This window comes from Acanthisitta chloris, unplaced genomic scaffold (genome assembly GCF_000695815.1).
Source record: "Acanthisitta chloris isolate BGI_N310 unplaced genomic scaffold, ASM69581v1 scaffold40329, whole genome shotgun sequence".
Taxonomy (NCBI): Eukaryota; Metazoa; Chordata; class Aves; order Passeriformes; family Acanthisittidae; genus Acanthisitta; species Acanthisitta chloris.
Window position 1 is genome coordinate 12704 of NW_008690411.1, and position 20044 is coordinate 32747.

The window sequence follows — 20044 nt, forward strand, 5'->3', positions numbered from 1 at the left end:
TGATGTGGAAAGGTTTGGCTGGATAAAGATATGCCAGGTAGCTCACCCCCAGCCACATCATGCTTTGGGATGCTAAAACACAGACAGAGCCAGAACACCACTCCGCAGCACAGAGGGCTCCAGCGCAGACGGGAATATTGCACATGTGCTTGAGAAGGGGGCAACTGGCCTGGAATTGCCAGCACCAAAACAATGGATCTGGGGTCTGACCCCACTGCTCCCGTGTTCTACTGACAGCTGCCAGGACAGGACGGATGAACAGGAAAAGGGACCAAACTTCTAGAATCTGGGACTAACTCACAGCATGACTACATTCCTCATCACAGCAGCACAACTTCCACAACAAGTTCAACAAGTTGAACTTCTCTCTCCTCAAACCACACATCTGCCTGTGGAATAAAAAGATTAAAAACCACCTAATTTTGTGATGTCCAAGCTGTTGAAGGGCATTTCAACACAAGGGTGCAGAAGTCCTGAGGAATGGACCGCTGCCTCAAGAGCAGGTGAAACAGAGCTCACATGACAGTGCTGGAGAGTCTGTGCTGGGATTAAAGCAGATCCCAACTGAGGTGGTAACTCAAAGGCCAGTCTCTCAAACTCTCAAACTCAAACTCTGCCAGAGCCACAGAAGACTCTGTAAAAGCTGCTCCAATACTTCAAACTGCCTAGGACCTGTCCATGTTTCAGGATCTTCTCACCCCATTCCTGAACTAGACCAAGCGAATAGAACACAGGAGACAGAACATGTGTTATGTCAGCATAGTCAGTAACTTCTTTCTAACGTTTCCACCTCAGAAGTGCTGTAGATACATTTGTGTGACAGGCCATTTGGCACAGCTGTCTGGTGAGGAATCCCATTAGTATCTTCAGCTCCACTTGGTGCATAGATACTGCATGTAAAGGCATGACTAAGTAGCATTTTCCATCCAGAACAGCCAATCCCTTGCTGAGTCCAAGTGCAGTTACCGCTGTAAGAAGTCTCTGACTCAGGCTCCTTTCTCCATTGCTTTAGAACTTTCCTCTGGAAAGCAAAGCCCATGCACTTGTTAATATCCCGACTCAGGATGGGTCTGGGCTCAGGTCTCCAAGCTGTTCAGCCACAGACCAGCACCACCACACACAGAGCCTTCCACCTTTTGTCCAGTCAAAATTCAGACCACAGGACAGCCTTGTTTCCTTTGTCCACACTGACCACATGGGCACCTGCTGGCGACCATGCAACTGCATTGATAGAAGAACTGAAATGAAAGCCAGGCATAAGTTTACAAGAAAGCTGAATTCTGCAACAACAATTAATGCTGGAATAAAACATTATAGGACTCTGATTGTTAATTTCTTAAAAAAGCACTTTCTCAGCTCTCAAGATATTTGGGCTTTTAATTAGCCTGAGATAGTTTCTTCCAAATATATTGAATGTAATTTATTAGAATCACATCTCAGTTTAAGAAGATAACATGAACAAACCTAAGCTGAATTCAATCTAGAAAATACTGCTGTGAATCCACAAAGAATCTGGGTGTTAAAAATTCTCACACACCAATGTAAGTCGCAAAGCTGTACAACTACAACCCTTCATAGCTCAAGCAAGAGTCACAACACAGATCCCCACTTTAGATTGCATGTCCTGCTTCCCCTCACCTGTGATGCTTTGCTAGTGTCCTCTCCAATTTCCCAGTGAGCACGCTCCAAATGTAGAGGGCCCCATCAGCTGAACCAGCAGCCACATAGCTACCATCAGGGCTATGAGATCAGAGAAGATGCAGAAGGCAGAGAACAATTTTCAAGTCAGCAACTTATCAGCACACATCATTATTTTGCCCACAATTCTTTCTAAGCAAGAAACTTGGCATTAAATAAGTCTTTCAGAGTTACAAGTTACCAGCTGCTAACACTAAGAGGTGAAAGCACTTTGAAACCAGAGTTTCCAAGACATTGGCTCAACATCTACATATATAGTCTGTCTTCACCAAGAGGTAACCTTGGGCAAATCACAAACTCTGGCCCAGTTTTACTAGCTGTAAGTGGGGATGATGCAGCCAAACATCAAGAATGGATCACTTACGCTGGGGAACCATTTATCAGGTGTCTTGCTTGTACCTGACCTTACCTGAACACAACTCTCGTCCAGTCAGAGCCACATTTGAATCCCTGGGCACTGAAAAGATAGAATCAGATAGTTGTTAACTCATTTATAAGAAGATGGACTTTCAGGTTGTTACTAAAGAGCACGGTAACGATTTCTGCATGGTTCAGAATAAACTCCTGCATCCCTTTATCACAATTCACATTTCTCACACATCCTCCACTCTATGGCTTCTGAAGAAATTCTTTCCTTTATTAGACCCAAGACTTCTAAGCCAAATTACCTTCTTGAAAGAGGCACTTGAAAAGATCCATCAGAGCAGATCTTTGTGGTTAGATCCTAGAGAATTTTGTCACCCATGTACGAAAAAAGTTAGGTAAGCGCTCTCTCCATGGAGATACTGAATAACACTCCAGCAATGAAGGCAAGCCACAACCCAGAGGTCTGAAATTCAACATGGTTTTGTGGAGGACACTCACCTGAATGTCTGCTTGACAGCACTAACCCGCAGATCAATTATCTTGAGTAGATCGTCACGGGAACAGGTCAACAGCTCTGTTCGCTCCGAGTTCAGGTCCAGAGCTGTGATTCTGCCAAGCAGCTCCAGCTCTTTTACTATGCTTTCAGTCCTGAAGGTGGAAAGGAAAGAAAAAAAGGAAAGAAAAAAAGAAAGCAGTAAACCAGAGTGCATAAGCCAAAACACTGCATCAAAACTTTGACTTGTCCCAAGGCAGAAGAAGAGGAGAAAAGGGATTACTGATTTATTCTCACAATTTGCTTCTTTCTCAAACTAGATCCCATCTTGTGGATAAGATTTCCAGCCAACAGCTGGATACTACTTCCCTCACAATCCCACCCTCTGAAAAACTAAGTAACATCTAGAACAGCAAGTACCGACCAATGCAAAGTATTTACAAGCAAGCAAAATAATGGCATCTCCCCAAAAAATAAACCAAACCCAAAACACCGAACGGTATAACAATAGTAGCAAAAGTGGCCTTCTGCAACTCTTAAAACAGCCTAATCAGCTTCCAAGCTCAGGAAGAAGAGTTCCCTTGTTCAGATTATACTGAGAGCAATCCCATAACCATCCCCACACCACAAACTCTCCTACAACAGTTTTACCTGATGTCCCAGAAACGAATTTTCTTATCAAAATGTCCACTCATTACACACTGCTCAGTACACACGATGTCATTGCAGCTAGATCCTGCAAACACTGTTTTTATACCTAAAAAGGGGAAACCAACGGTGACACATTGAAATTCATACTGTACAAATGGATGAAAATAGAGACAGAAAACCATCACTAAACCCTCCCACACACAGAGTGGCCACACAGAGCAGTGCCCAAGGAGTGTCACAGGGCAAACTCTGTCTTAGAATAATCCCAATTTAAGTCTTCAATAACCTCTCCGCCCTTCTCAATATCCTTTGCTGGGGCTAATATCCCTTTAAATGCTCCTGAAACAGCTGCTTTACTTCCACTTCATATTTATCAGTGATAATTTGCCGCTGTTAAACGACATGAAACTGTCTCCTTGACCTATGTTTGCAGTCCACGTGTCAAGGTAACCTTGAATCTTGACGGCTGTCTCAGTGCAAGCAGGTTAGGAGAAAAACCAAGGAAATAAAGTATTTATACCACAGAAAAGCCTGGATCTTAGCAATTCCTTCATTTGAGACATTGTCATTTTTGGTACATTTCCAAGAGAAATTTTCATACACCTTAGGGTTAAAAACTCTGACCTGGCTCCAAGTTTTTAGTGGAGGATTGCAATACCCACCTCCAGGTTGGCAAACAGAGAACACTCCTAGAACACAGCTGCACTAACAGTGCTTCCTGCACACACATGATTTCTTATCACAGGTAACAGGCAGAAAGAGCTCAACTTCTTGAGTAACACCAGAAGATGGCATGACTTCTAGTTGTTTCTTTTTTAGACTAGCAAGAGGATGAAATAAGAAGTCTGATAACCAGACTTCCATGCACATTCAGCGGAAGCACAGATGGAAGACAGAAGTTAGGTTTCCTTACAGACTTTGCTGCGGAGGTCCCAGAGCTTGAGGGTCCTGTCGTGGCTTCCAGAGACAATGCGCGCATTGTCCAGCAGGAACTTGGCTGACAGAACTTTACCGCTGTGACCTGTCAGGGTGTGCTGAGGACAAGAGATTTACATAGTGAAATATTCTTTGGGATATTTCTACTTGCTTAAATCTAAATTTGCATGTCTACTGGATTGCTTGAAGGAAAACAAAAAGATCTATTAAACAGAGATGAACACTGAACAGAAACATTAAGTGTCACAGAAACCAGTCTGAAGCTGGGAGACACAGGTCACCTCTGGCTACTCAGGAACCTGCAAGCTCCTTTCCTCAACGCTCCACACTCCTACAGCTCATGGACAGATGGCAACTGCAAAATAGCCTTACAGGAGTGATGAGAAGGGCTTAAAGCACGCTGAAAATGGAAATTGTGCCTTCCTGTTTTTATAATGAGCTCTCCTCAAGGACACAACAGGGTATATAGTCTCAACTGTTGTTACATCTTCAAGCTTGAAAGTTGAGACAACCAGAGATTTCAGAGAAACTCCCTGCAGCAGCTCCTCTAAGTACAGGAGGAGGCTCTGTGGGGCCAAGAACAGGAACCACATTCACTTTAAATTGTTAAGTATTTACTTACTAAATCACAAAACAGATAATGACTGACTGAAGTAAGAGTTGTGAAAAACAAGAGAGAAATCTCTGCATTTAGGTTTTTTAAAACACTCAAAGGGCCATCAAATTACACAAAGCAATCTGGGCCTGGGAAACACAAAAGAAAAACCCTTAAGAGTGGAAAGGAATGGGAACAAAATTTGGAAATAAAGACCCTGATACACAATACAAACTCAAAAGATCATCACAGAAATACCGCTTTGTCTTAAGAAAGGACAGAAACTCCAGCCAAGGGGATCTAACCTTCACTCTGCATCTCTCTTCTGCTCCTGCTGCACTTGCATTTACGTAGGGAGTTTGTGGCAAAGTTTAATGTGATTTCAGCTTCCCTGCCTCCTGTTTATGTGCCAGCCATGACAAACCCACAACACACACTCATAAAACAAAGGGTGAGCGGCTTTATCTCACCGAACAGTGCATGCACTCCAAAAAATTACATGACGATTATATGAAGCCAGGTGAATGCAGCAAGTCACCTGTAGTCTGATAAGCTTTGATTCACTATAATTCACATCCAATATTAAGTTTTGCAGCCAAAGAGGAACTACAAAAGAGATGATATTCTTCACTTTCCTAACTGAGACCTGACATGTCCACACTGACAACTACCCAGGGAATTACAATGCATCTGTTGGTTATAACCAACATGTAAAATGTCAGATTTGCAACATCAAAGTAGCATCTTCTAAAATAAAAAATTGAGGAAGTGTGGATAGGAGATGACAATGAGAAAAAAACCCCTCTTAGCTAAGAAACTTTTCTTCTGGTCAGTCAAAGGTGATTTTTTTTCAAATCAGAGGCAAGCATTAAAGAGGAACACGAGTACAAAGGAGCTGGGAGGAAATGAGGAATCTTGCAGAAGACATTGCAAATCAGGTCCAGCATGTTTAGGCCTGCTGCCTCGAGCAGCTAGGCAAAGGGCTCCTTTTCAAGGATGCTGCTCCTGACCTAAAACAAAAGTCCCTCTTCGTCTTTTACAAACCCTCCTTCAGCAGTCCTCTCCTTGCAGTGAGGCTAAAACATTGCAGTGGCTCTCCATAAACCATAAGAAGCATTAGAGCTTCCACAGAGGGGTATACCAAAGTGTATGTAGCATGGTTTGTGTGGCAAGGTTTGGCTAGTGAGGAGAAAAGCCAAGGAAATAAGATATTTCTCTCAAACCTGGATCTTAGTGAGGGGACAATACACAGCCACTGGAGCTTCCTGTAAGGCTGTGCAGAGACTGATACTGTATTTTAGGTCTCGCTGTGAAGACCCTTAAGATAAAGAACCTGTTAACAAAAAGAATTATTGTCTCTAAACGCCCAACTTCCAAACCTGCCATATCCCCATTAGACAGAACTGGGAGTACAAGACAGAAACAGCCTGAACATGAGACTCACCCGTAATCGATTGTCATCAACCGTCCAGATTCTGCTGGCAAAGTCATTTGAAGCTGCTAAGAGGTAAGAACCCTGTGAACACAAGACTCATTTAAAACACATTCTGCTAGTCACTATGCAAATTAAACTCAAACACTCCCAATAAATCATTAAAACCATATTAGTGCTATGGCTTTTGCTCCTCACCAATAGCAGAGTGATTTGCAGAATTATGACTATAGCTAAAACCACATATTTATTATAACAATAATAATGTATAACAATATAACCAGACCAGAAAGGACATTCTCCTTTCCATTCTGCTGCAGCAAAGAAAGAGGTTCTAGGTCACTCATCTGTTGTGGAGGGTTTTTTTCTTATTTTTTTTCTCCACAATGAAAAAGCCCTGCACCATCTACCCCCACTGCTTAGACAGGCCTCGGAGTAGAATTAGTTTGATTCTTACAATGTTCATTAAAAGTCTAACATTTTAAGCTAAGATTCAAAAAAACTAAATCTGTCCAAAGAGAGATAAATTGACTTGTTCACAGCTTTAGGGTTAGGGCTCTCCCAAGTCATCCATGATGGAGAATGGTCATCACAAAATTCATGCTTGCACTCCTGACCAATTCAAAAGGCTTTCCCGAATCCTTTTAAGTCCATTAGCATCTCATCTCAGGCAGCTCTCACCTCAAATGTGTTCAAGCAACTTGCCAAAATCACAGCTAGTTTCTCCTGCAGATTGACAACACCAGCACACCTCTAATGAACTGGTCAGTGTCCAAAGCAAGAATCCTTTTGGGTATCAATAAAGTTTAGAACGTAGAATCACCAAATGGTAGAAATTATGTCAACTCTGTGTTACAGAAGAGGTCTCAGCAGAAAAGTCAGATCACATGTCCACTTTGAACAATCCACAACCCCAAACTCCTTCAGGCAGGAGTGTTGGATGTTAATCCCAGTCATGTCTCCGATACTCCAGGTTAACACAAACTGAACACATCTCAAGCTGTCAGCAAACACTCTGCCAGCCACACCATTACTGTGCTGTGACTGGTGAGAAACTGCTGGGAGAAAAGGTCATGGAAGTGCAAGTCTTGGGATAATCAGACCTTTTACTATTCATCACAGACCTCAATAAAACACTTATGGAAATAAAAGTCACAAAAATAGTCTCAATGCATTTACTTCTTCTGTGCTGTTATGTCACTTCCAGTGGAAAGCTGGGGACTAATGTCTTACAGTAGACAAAGCTGAGTGCATTTTGTTTTAATTTTATCATAATAGCCCATAACAGCCAATGCCTGAGCTGAGTATCATCTTCTGAACTGTAAGGCAAAGATGAGAACTACAGACTGCAGCTTAGCCTATAAACATCTTCTGTACAATTTTAACTATTTGCAGTTACTCTCGTCAGTGTTTTAACTAATTTCTTAGGTAACTTTTTTAACTCTTAGAAGGAAAACTGAAAGCAAAGCACAATATAACTCCATTAATTTACTCCCAATCACAAACAGTGGATATTGCACAGATACTCACAGCACTATCAAATTCTATGCTTGTAATCCCAGCATTACTACCAGAGAGGGAACCTTTGGGCTCACACCTATCTGAACAGAGAAAGATGAACAAAAACTTAAAACAATGGATTAGAACAGAAGCTGACACAAAGTGAACCATAATATGAGTTTATTTAGCACCCCATCATACCCCAAAGCAAAAAAGGTTTACCTCCCAAGACTTCCCAAAGCTTAACCCTTCGGTCCATGCCTCCTGTTGCTAGTAACCGGGAGCCAGGGCTGAACTGCACCGCATTCACCTCCCCATCATGTGCATCCTGAGGAGGGGGAGGAACAGAACAGTCACCCAAAATGGAATTAGCACAGATTCAGAACCTACAGATCAGAAAGCTACAGAACTTAAAGAACTTATTCAGAATCACAGCTGTGGATCTGTCAGCAGTACAGAGGAAACAAAGCCACAGACTGAAACTCTGCTATGGTCAGCGGTGTACAGAGAGCAAAAACGCTGATCCTCATCTAAAGAAAAAAGCAAAAGCACATACAGAAAGCCACTAGCAAGGACTCAGCAGTAATAATCAACTGCTAGAAGCTTTACAATGCTTCTGAAGTTTAGGCTTTGTAAGGTAAGGTTTTTAACATCAGGAAAAAAACAATAAGGAAAGGACAGGACAGAACCCAGTAACAGGTGATATGTTGTAGAAGAACACTAACTTTTCACTTCTCCATCTAGAACCAGCCATGGAACATGATCCAAATTGTTCATGCAACCATGGAACATTCATGTCAGGCTTGAGTGAGGCAAGTCTTCTAGGAAACAGCACAACAAATGAACTGCATTCACTTTGTGTATTGCTGATAATGCTACTTTATATTGGTGATTAAGCAGTACCAGCACAGTTGTGACAGCACCTTCTTGCAGAGAACTTGGGCTTAAGCTGTGTTTCCTATCTGCAGGTGCACTGACAGCCCAGCACTCCTGCTTTCTCACAGCTTAATGTTTTGAATTCTTAACCTTTTGAACCTAAGAGAATTTTAAGATTCATTCCTTTTTATTCCCCCATTAACTTCACAGCTTTATACTACTTACCCACGGTATTACTACTGCATTCTTAATGAATTTGCTGCATTCCTTTTAAAGTATTTTCAATAACTGCCCTTTCAAAATCGTTTTTTCTGGAAACTTGGGTCATCACACTTCAAATTTGATCTTACTACAAGTGCAGAAGAGTCACTCACAACAAAACTGGTCAAAGGCCTTAGCTAGAAGCTATTCCCAAGAACAATGGCTGAAGTGACTACCTTTTCCAACTTCTACTCATCTCTCTAAATGTGAGCCCAGTCTGCTCCCTGCATCTGCCATCTCTCTGCCACAGAGTCCATGCATTAATTCCTGGAATGCTCTGCCAGACCTAGACATGTCTTGACACTCTATCTGGGCTCCAAAGACAGGAGCTAAAACCTGACAGCTCCCCTGATGCTCCCTATTCCACACAGCTCCAGCTGTCACATAAGTCCTTATTCTCACTTAAGGTAACATTGCTACTCCCTCCACCACCCAACCTCCTCTAAAGATGGAAACAGGGCAGGCAGGAACTCCATGCTGCAGTGAGCCACTCTGATACTCTGGATGAAAAAAATAAGTCATTTCACATCCATGAGAAACCCACATCCAGCTGTGGAGTGCCCAAGAAAGCTTCAGAGGCCTGTTAAACTAGTAACTGCATTATAAGACAATTTCCCACAGTACCTTTCATTCAGAAGACAATGTCCTGCACAGAAACTTAAGGCCGGCCTTGCGAGGCCAAAACCAAGCATAAAGGAGGTCTCAGCTTGAAAACCTTTGATCACGCATGACAAATGACAGCACCCCATGACCATGAGCTCCTCTCAGCCACATCTGTCGGATTACATTTGGTGCCACAACTCCCTTCACTGTGGAGAACTGGAACTGAATTAATCCCAGACTGTCAGCAATCCCTTCTCCTCAATCATAGCTCTACTCTGGCATGAAAGAACAGGGACTGCTGGGAGCCACAAGGGTAATGGGGTGTAATTCCCCTGTGCCCTCAGAACACTTCTGCATTATCATCATCGACCTCAGTAAGACAGACATCAAGCACACGGGCTCTGAGAAGCATTTAGGCTAAGAATTAAATAGACTGGACTATGCCATCAAGTCAAGAATTCCTTCTTGTTTGGCAACATTAATAGGGTTTCAGCAGAACAGTTTCCACACAGAGAGGATTCACTTTCTCCAAAGACAGTAAAAGGAACAGCAAAACAAAGGATTCCTTCTATACTCACAAAGACACATATGGCAGTAGTGGGCACTCTCACTTCTTTACTAGCACCTGGATGTGGCTCTATATTATCCTGGGGAGCAGGGAACGAGGACAGAGAACGCCTCCTGAGACAAAACAAAGCAGCAACATTTTGCAACATGAAAGGAACAGTGTTTCTCTCGAGTTCATCCCAATGTGTACCTGTAACTTAACTACGCTGCACAGTGATTCAACAATGGGGGAAGCTGCCTTTAGTTTTCCTTTATTTCATCTTTCAAAAATTACGTTTGTCACATAACACCACATCCACCTGTGGTTTGAGACATTTCACAGCTCACCAGATAAGCTATCTGAACTGATTACTGACCTTCTCTGGGAGCAGTCTTTATGTTTTAATGGCAAGAGAAGCATGGAAATGACTGCAGCACTATCAGTTTCTCTAGGGAGACAGCACCACTGCAGCAAAATGCTCTGTTCCAAAGCATGGGCTGCTCCATTTAAGCAAAGACCATCCACCTAATGCTTAGCTTCGAAGCACTGGTTCCACTCTGGATACTAAGCACAGAATCCAAGGCCTTAAGTTAAAAAACCCTATTACAAGAGCAAAGTGCAGTGGAAAGCAAGCGCAAACCCCACGCGTTCTCTCCGCAAAGAGGAGCTCATTGCCTCTCTCACTGTAGACAGCTTCTAGACAGAGTTACTGCTATCCTATCTAATCAGGATAATGCAGCTGGGTCCCACATTACTTCAATGGAATATATTCACAAGTTGAACGAAGAGCGGATAATGTTTTCACCTGGCAGCATCAGAAGGCTGATGTCCCAAAAGGGGAGACTCAGACAGACTGGAGGGAAAGGTCAGAGGTCAGCACACGGCAAGATGGAAGAAACAGGAAGTTGAGAACAAAAAAAAAAAAAAAGAAAACAAAAAAAGAAAGGCAGAAGCTAGAAGAAAGGCTGAAAAATATTTGTTCATATTCCCTGCATCACCAAGATTTTGGTGTACATTGAAACCAATATACAAAATGAGGTGAAAGTGTTCTAACCTACCCAAAGATATTAGTGATAGAGTCCAGAAGGCCTCCAGCTGGCTGGGAGAGTCGCTTACTGAAGGAGGGGAGGACAGGTTTAAACCTTGTGAATAGCTTCTCCACATAAAGATCAATACAAATACATTTCATAGCAACATGTCTCTGGACAGACTCCCTCCCTGTTGACCCAGCCCAGAGACAGAGAACACCAAAGACATCAGTGCAAAGTCACCAGTAACTGCAACTCAGAACACATTTTGTGAGTGAATTTTCTTTGATTTCCCTCAACCTCACCCTGTGAATTACTGGGTTTAGATATAACAGTCTGCCAAGTCTGAAGTTTCAACCACATTAATCCATGTTCTCATGGAACTACTACCTCTTACTTTCCACTCACTGCTATTTTAGAGAGAGAAAAAGATGCATTTAATCTAGGTGAAGATTATTTTCATTATTTCAGCAAAATCCAAACCCCCAGCAAAGTCATAATGATACCTCGTATAGTAACATAATACAAACAGGCACTGTAATAGTCTAATACCCATGTTATTGTTTTTACACCTTTGTTTTTAAGATCAAACACAGATTTTACAGGCAATGGTGTAATTTAAAGCAGCAAAGGAAACCTAGCACATCTTAAGCATGGTAACAAAGAACACAGCACACGAGTTTCCTATTACTCTGGTAAAGTACCAAACTCTGCTCCAGCTAAAGGCAAGCAAAACCCCTAAGTAACATTCCCAACATTGTTCCAACTCTAATATGCCCCTTGTTCCTCCCCAATGACATGCCACAAACCCTCTGGTGCACAAACCTGGACGTTCTGCTGACAGCTCGCACTGGGGACGTTTCGTCAGCTGTCTCAGAGGTTTCATCCACAAGCACTTCGATATCATCATCCCTGCTGAAGTGAGAGAAAACAGCTCATTCTCAGTCAGCCACAGCTTCCTATGGAAACCACCTGTTGACATACACGAACTGACAGGATGACACTGTTCCAGGGTCTGTCATTGTCCATGCCCAACCCACTCCAGGTTTATGCAGCTGTAGGTAGACCCAGACAACACACACACTGACCTAGAAGGCATTGCCAGAGAGAAAACATTCAACACACAGCGCCTGAAAATAAATACAGACAGAAGCTAAATTTCAGGTTTCTTCCTTCCAGCTGCCAATTACATGTCACTGACAACAGGACTGGAGTTCCACACATGCCCTATTTCTGTTGACAGACATCCTTTTCAGATTCCCTATATTACATATTCTATTTCAGCTTGCAGCACTACATTGTAACAATCTACCACATCTGAGTAAGACTTCACTACAGAGTGAATTACATTTTCTGGAACAGTTACAGAGGAGCAAAAACATGACTTACTGCAACCCCAAATATAGGTGCTATCAGCACCTTTTTTGCTGTTACAAAACAAGGAAGTGTTAAAAAAAGCACGAGTTTGAATTTTCCTTCTTCACCCACACAAAAGACATCCTGATACAACAGTATAGAAAGTATTTCAGGTGCCACTTCATTAAATATGAGGGATGTTTTGGTTCACTCCATTGAAGTGTTGGTGTATGACTGAACAAAAGTGTGATGCTCCAACACATATGCCATAAATTAATCCAGATAAATTACTCAGCTAATGCTTACGGATTTTCCCCCATTAGTCACCATGGGCTCTGACAGTATTTTTTCCTTCAATGTTGATTTTTCCTCCACTGCTGATTCTGCAGGAAAAATTATTTTTAAACACACTTTACCAACCTAATGCCATTTGACTGAGAAAGAAGTTTAAGTTCAGCAATTAAATAGGAGTAAACCAATTCCTGCCAACAGATAACACTCAGCTGCAAAAGAATTTGGAAGGATGGGACCATTTGTAATCCCTCATTTCAGAATATAGCTGATTTTGGAGGACAGAATACATGAAAAGGCTACAGACTGGACATATGAGGCTGATACTTCAGTAAAACACTACCAAGTTCTGTATGTATTTATTTCCTAAAATCTAAAGTTTGTGCTACTAAAACTGTATGTAGCAAAAGAACTTTCCACGTTAACAACGTTACTTATTATTTTTGTAGTGAATATAAACACCTTGAAACTGATGCACACCAAGTTCCACCTGAACGTGGAAGAATTTTACTCTGCAGTCACTGAGCCCCAGGAACAGGTTACCCAGAGAGGGTGTGGAGTCTTCCTCCCTGGAGGTATTCAAGTACCATCTGCACCTGATCCTGTGCCACGTGCTCTGGGATGGGCCTCTTGAGCAGGGAGGTGGGACCAGAGGACCACCCACTGGATATCAAGAAAAAGCCTGCACACTGCTCTGGAGACTCTCAGCAGTGTCCAGTAACAATGCAGCAGGTGCAGTTGTTCTGGATTGGGCTAAAACAAGTGCCAACAACCCTATCAGCCTGGTGCAAAGCACCTACACCATCCACTGCTCACTTCAGTCACCTGATTAAATACCACCCAGGGGTAAACACAGCAAGGGAAAGAACATGAGCCTAGGGATATTTCTTTACCAGGTAAAGTAACTCCATATCTATCTATATTTTTTTATTAAGAGAATAAATCCCTTCCAGTATGGAAGTGATTGATACATTTTCACTCACATTAACTCAGTCAGCACCTACTCCTACAGGAATTCCTTGCACATATTTCTAGTTCAACACTTTAAATTGCAGCTCCAGAATAATTGTTTCATGACTGAAGAACTATTTTAAAGACCAAACGCAACATGTAGCAAACGTTTTCATGCTGAGATAATAACATATATTGACCATATGAAGCACTCCTGGGTTCTATTTTTAGGCCTAATTGAGCTCCTTCTTCTAGAAGTTCAAGTAGGGACACTTACTGTACATTTCTGACTTTACAGCAAAGTTTAAACACTCCTTTACACCACCCAATTTAGAAAGAACAAAGATACCATTTATCATGCAAGAACTGACGAAGGAGACTCTCTAAATTGAGACTGCTTACGGTTCAACAGGCAGGGGCTCTTTGGCAGCTTCTGCCAGCTCCTTCTGCAGCCTAGCTTGGCGTCTCCTAAGGAAAAAACCCAAGGTTACTAAACAAAAAAACAACAAACACTTCCTGAATCCCATTCCAAAGGCACAGTTTTGATGAGCTTCATAAAATTTTAAAGGAAACAAAAAACCCACCCTCATACCACTGCCCTAATTTTCTTCTGCTTTTTAAGATACTCAGAGCAGCAGAGGCAGTTTTCTTAATAAATAGCGAAGGACAAGATCACTCAAGTGAGACAATAGGGCTGAGAGAACCTATGGCCCTCTAAGACCCATATGAATATGGATTAGCTTGGGAAGCAAGAACTTGCAAAACTAATGATTATGATAGTAAAGCTGATACAAAATTGCCAACTACTATGAGCCTTGCAATATAGCTCTTAGTCTCCAGGGGTTGTTAGCTGGCAACTAAGCTGAAGCAATTCAGAAGAAAAAATATTTTGCAAGGGAAAAAAACAATACAAACTTATCTTTGCAAGTTATCCCTAGCTCAGTCTCACAGCAGACACTCGTTTTAGAGGAATGCAAAAACACTTAAGTTGGTTAAGTCAAAAAAGGATAAAGCTAGGAGCAGTACAAGATGCAACACAAACAAGTCCAAATCTAATACCAGCAAAATACCCCTAGTTTCTATCTGATTTCTGATCTTCAGGCCAGAATTAAATGTTGCTCAAGAAACAGAAGGACATGTTTTATTAATTTCAAAGACAGGAATGTTTTCACAAAGCATCAGGGTGTGTTGGCCAGAAGGAGGAACACAAAGTTCTGGACTCTCACTGTGTTGTGCAAGAACAGAGATCTCATACCAAAACTAAATCTGGTTTTATCCTATGCACTCATAACTGAGAAATACATTTGGTTTATCAAATGGAGGTCACTGATCTCACCTTGAATCCTTTTCATTTTCTGCATTCAAACGATTGGCTTCTTGTGCTTTCTCTGCCATCCAGCGTGACACCAGCTCCTGATTATCCTCAGTAGTTTTCCTCAGTTTCTCCTCCAAGGCATTGAAGGTGATTTGGAGAGCATCATACTCATCCTTCAGTGTCTGATTAGCTCGCTCAAGATCTTGCAGTTTGCTGCGCAATTCCTGGCACTCTGTTTCCAGTTCAGAAATCTTTTGTAAATACTCTGCAATCCTGGAATGGCAACAAAACACACAAACAGTGAGGATCTCCTCTGGGATCTGTGCCATCTGTTTTGTGCTGTTTGCACAGTGCCTCACAAAGGCATTTTTAGCCCCTGACTGGGACCCCTAGAGAACACTAATAAGGGACTCGACCAGAAGTCTAGTCACAGACAAAAGAGTTCTGCTCACCTGGCTTCGTTCATCTGCATCTCTTTGTCCTTCTGCTGCATTTGGTTGTTCAGATCAATTACAGACTGGGCCAGCTAGGGAGAGGAGAAAATTACATTACAAAATACAGGGATGCCAGCCAGGTAACATACACTGAGCAGCCTCCAGTGCAAGTACAAGCCAAGCTAACATTACAAGTATGGATCACACCCTTCAGGTCTTTTCATCCAAGCTTTCTATGCAGATCTGTTTACTGCCCCATCACACAAGTCATTAAATCAGGGAATCCACTTTCAAAAATGAGCTGTCAAAAAGTTGCTGTACTTTGATATCTCACTCTCTTCCCTCAAAGTTTCTTAAGTGAGGTCACATCAAACAGAATGCATATTCACAAGAAATTTTAGCAGTGGAAAAATCAATACTAAACTAAAACTAAAAATGGCCAAGTAAGTAAATCAACCAATGAGTTCATCTGCTTAATAACCAAGCTAAAAACCTTTCTGTTATGGCCAGGACAGCCACTGCAGGGGATATGTAGCTCATATTATAAGCACAGGTGTCACCAAGAGTTCTCTCACAAAGAAAGTTGCTGGTGAAGTGTCTGCCAGTGCACAGGAAATAGAGGGGCAGAAGCCAACAGTAACAGCTCACAGCTACCCAGACAGTGTTTTGAGAGAAGTACCTGCCTGGGTAGGTGGCTTTTAGGACATCAGGCTGGGGGGAAAAATGGAACTGTCAGTACTCTGACTAGTCAGTGCATACCTCCTGTAGAAAGCTGTCTCCAATTTGGAAAGCCCAGAAATGCTGACACTGAGCTTCTCCACACCTCCAGTAAGGTGAGATCAAAGAAAGGAACATGATGGCATTTTTCAGGTCATTCACATCTCCTCCCTTTAAAAGCCTGCAGTACCACTTAGGTACTAGTGCTTGGACTCCTTCAGTCCACTGCTACGGTTTTTAAATTCCCAATTCTGCTGATGAGGCCTCCACATCCTCCTGTCAGAAAATCCCTCCAAAACACAAACTCAAAACACCTGGCTTTTCCTCTCTTCCAGGCCCAACTGTCACAGAATTTCTGGGCTCTAAACAAGCACTTCCTTTCCGGTCTAGCACCATGGCTCTTTCAACCTTGGCTTGTGCTTGTTTATTCTGTTCACTCTCACAGCACTGATGCTGCAAAGTGAGACCAATGAAACCACACACAGCCTCCTATGCTTTTGCTCATTCCAAGTCTTTCCAGAGTATAACTTTTCAAAGTCATGCACAGTGCTGTGAACCAGATCGGTCCCTCACTCCTCTAATAAATACAGGTAAAAACCTATTAATGAAAGACAAAATGAAGTGCTTGTGAAACATCATGCTATGCTGACAATGTAAGCTCTCATCTCCTAGTGTCAGTGATACAGACCAGCCATCCCTGGTTGATTTTAATCATCACCATGGGAAAGCTTAAAAAGGCTGTATACCGAAGATGGAGAAATAAACTTGGCTAAATGAAGGTCATGTTCCCAAAGTGCCAGGCAGGGACCAGAAGAGCGCCAGCGGACTCTAACCTCGCCACGTTTCTTGTGCAGCTCTGTCAGCTCCTCTTGATGCTTTATCTTCAGCTGTGCCAGTTCCTGCAGCTGAGCATCATTCCATGTGCCATCATGTCCTGGACTGGAGTTGGAGACAGAGAAAGGAGAGCTGTCACAGACTAGAGTCCAATTGTTTCTGTGCCTTTGACAATCTCAGGACAGACTCAGGACATTGCCTTCCTTGGATTCTCTGCACTACATTGGAGATGCAGGTTATTCCTAATAAACCAAACCACAGCTGAGTCCCCCTCCCCTCCTTCTCACCAACCAAAGCTCATCACATAGTACTGGAAAAAAATCACATTTCCTGAGGACTAGATTCACCTTTTGTACATTTCTGAAACAGAATTCAAACTCAAATGGAAGATCAGCCTTTGCTTAAACTTGCATGAAGACAAATGAGTCTTAAAAGTACATTCCTCAAATTCTGGAAAAACTGTGAGTATTGTACCACCCTGATTTGTTCTGGAGGGAGCTGGTGGATCTTGAAGATGCTACATATCTGGAGAGGGCACATTAAGGATGTATTCCCAGGCCCTTGGGTTTATAGTCCCAAGTGTTACAAGTGGATTCTTCAGTGTCCTACCTGTGCTCTTACTGCATAAAAGGTTTTTGACAAAGTATTTAATTGTGTTTTACAACACAGCTGTAAGTGCTGTGAGATAATCTGGAATTTCTATACACCAGAAGAACACATATCATCCCCCAAGCAACTGAGATTGAAGCATTTATCACTCATGTCTCTGAAAGCACAGAGACAGGAAGAGATAACGTTTTGGGAGCATAGACACACATATACATATCACACACACAGACCCTGAGCACATTAGAAGCTCCATTTTGAATCACAGCTTTTAAAAATCATCATTTTAAGTTCACCACCATCACACCAGACAAACAGACCAAGGTAATTGCATCCATTGCTGCAGTCATTCCATGTTATAACAGTCCAGCAAGGAACAGATAATGCATTCAGAAGCTGAAAGGACTCACAGTGATATTAGTAACTTAACACTCTTCTCAAAAACAAGCAAACAACACCCCACTGAGCTAATGGTGTACTAGAAGGCAGTGCATTTCCAAAAAGCTGTGTTCAAGCAGACAGGAAGTCAAGTCCTGCAGTAAGAGCCAACACATCCCATAACTCCGGCCAGAACTAGATACTGCACAACTCTACAGCCAGAACTAGATACTGCTTCTTGGCCTTGAGGTAGGTAAAAACATTTTTCCTCAGCTATCAAGAACTAGGAAATAAATTCTCCTTTAATAAACTGTCATATTCTGAGGACAGTATCAAAGCTCAGCTTGGTGTTTACTCTGAAGATGCTGTTGCTGAGAATTTCTTCCAATCCTCATCTACCCCACCCTCATCTCTAAGAGCAGGTTTTCAGCCAGAATCCAATCCTCATGAACCAAGATGTTTCAAGACACCTACAGCTATCAGAAAGCCTTTGGGAACTTTCCCACAGGACTTAACTCCAGCCTGCTGGCTGAACAGTGAGGTTTTGCCTGCAATTCCTGTCAAATCAGGAGCTGTTTCTTTCCAAAAAACCAGACACAGCCATGCAGTCAGGTGTTGCAGAGCTATGCTGGTTTCACAACAGCAAAGAGAACTTCAGCAGGGCAAGTATTTCCCATAGGAACAGGAAACTCTGAGCTACTTAGACCTTTCTTTTCTTCAGGTACACCAAGAGCAGAACCCAACAGCCTTTACCTGCTGTTATTGTTACAAAGGACACATCACCGGCACACTGGTTTGCTGTGGAGCCAAATAGCAGCGGAATGAACAGCATGAGCCCTGCCTGCAGCACCAGATTGTTCCCAGCTTAGAGAGGAAGCTTCTCAAAAAGTGCTGCTAAACGCAGGCAAGAGACACCTTTCCCTTAGCACACGGTGCTTATTTAAGACTGACACTTCACAATCATGTTTCTTTCTATTCTCCCCTCCTATGTGATAACATGGACTAGAAGGGACCAAGACATGAGTTCCTCCCTGCATTGCAATCAAACCATATCATAACCATTAGGAACTAACACCAGGCAAACATCATAAGCATTACAAGGCAAACACATCAGAAGCTCATTCCATTCCACCTCCACACCATGAGTTTGGGATAAATCAGTTTCTGTCCCAAACTTGGTCAGACCTTTCTGCACAGTAAACATACTGTGACTTTATCACATCTTTAGACACAGTTATAGCTTACTTTTAGTCCAACAGATTTCCCAGTTTGTTGTGTTCCAAGTCACTGTACTAACCCAAAAGCTGTTTGTGGTTTAGGTCACAGGGTGCATGACAGACTAGGAGTTTACATACCTGATCTCATGCCTGCTCTGCATGTCATATTTTTCTGCTTGAAGCTTATCAGCCAGCACTGCATGAAGGTCTGACTTCTCCAGCAGCTTGTTATCTGAAAGGGCCAAAAGTGCAACTAACAAAACAACGAAGAAGTAAAATCACATTTGCACCCTCCTCTTCTACCAGCTACGATGTAGTCTCTGTAAGGCCTCTATCCACTATGCAAACCTCCACCACTGCAGCATGTTCCCTCCCCTCTTTGATCTCAGCAGGCTATGGTACTATTCAGCTGCAACTCCCAAAATTCCTCACGGATCCAGTGTGGCACTGGTGTATGAAAGCTCAACAGGAGAGGAGAGAAGAGGGAGAGTGAAGGAGGGAGAGGAGAGAGGGAAAGACTTCTCAAGTATATTGCTATCGGCTGAAACAGGAAGAGCTCAAAGGTCAGACTCCTTACAGTCGATCGAACGAGAACCACAAGGAGCACAGAGATAGCTGCCACAGCAGCTCAAAATCAGCGCCGCAGAGTCCTGCCCAGGTCTGCTGGCTTCTCCCAGCTGGCGGAGCTATTGCCGCCCCTTCCGCTCGCCCCTGACACAGCTGCGGCAGGAGAGGCACAGACAAGTCCCGGACACCGAGCGCCGGTCCCGGGCAAGCTCCCAGTGCCACAAAGCCCACAAGCACCGTCAATAGCTGTATTGTGCCCGTTACACGCGCATCGGGGCGGCAGCTGCGCGGACAATTCGCGTATTCAATCACTGCCCACAGCACATAGGGAGCCGAGAAAAACAACCACCCAACAGAGCGCGGCTCCCAACTTTTCCCGGTCGTTCCGAACA

General features: G+C 42.8%; 1 protein-coding gene across 4 annotated transcripts; it reads right to left on the bottom strand.

Moving 5' to 3' along the window:
* Positions 1-632: 632 nt before the first annotated feature.
* ATG16L1 (autophagy related 16-like 1 (S. cerevisiae)) lies at positions 633-19311 on the bottom strand. 4 transcript variants are annotated; one of them, XM_009081796.1, is made up of 18 exons: positions 19224-19311; positions 16884-16989; positions 15352-15425; positions 14921-15172; positions 13987-14052; positions 11812-11898; positions 11017-11073; positions 10764-10811; positions 9990-10092; positions 7894-7999; positions 7702-7772; positions 6184-6255; positions 4122-4242; positions 3209-3314; positions 2563-2712; positions 2108-2155; positions 1639-1740; positions 633-1238 (listed from the first exon to the last, which is right to left on the bottom strand). In XM_009081796.1, the coding sequence occupies exons 1-18, from the start codon at positions 19244-19246 to the stop codon at positions 1145-1147; spliced, it is 1686 nt and encodes a 561-aa protein (XP_009080044.1). In that variant the 5' UTR covers positions 19247-19311; the 3' UTR covers positions 633-1144. The 4 variants fall into 4 exon arrangements, with proteins under 4 accessions (XP_009080044.1, XP_009080041.1, XP_009080042.1 ...); XM_009081793.1 differs by having other exon boundaries at positions 11812-11901; XM_009081794.1 differs by lacking the exon at positions 10764-10811.
* Positions 19312-20044: the final 733 nt, after the last annotated feature.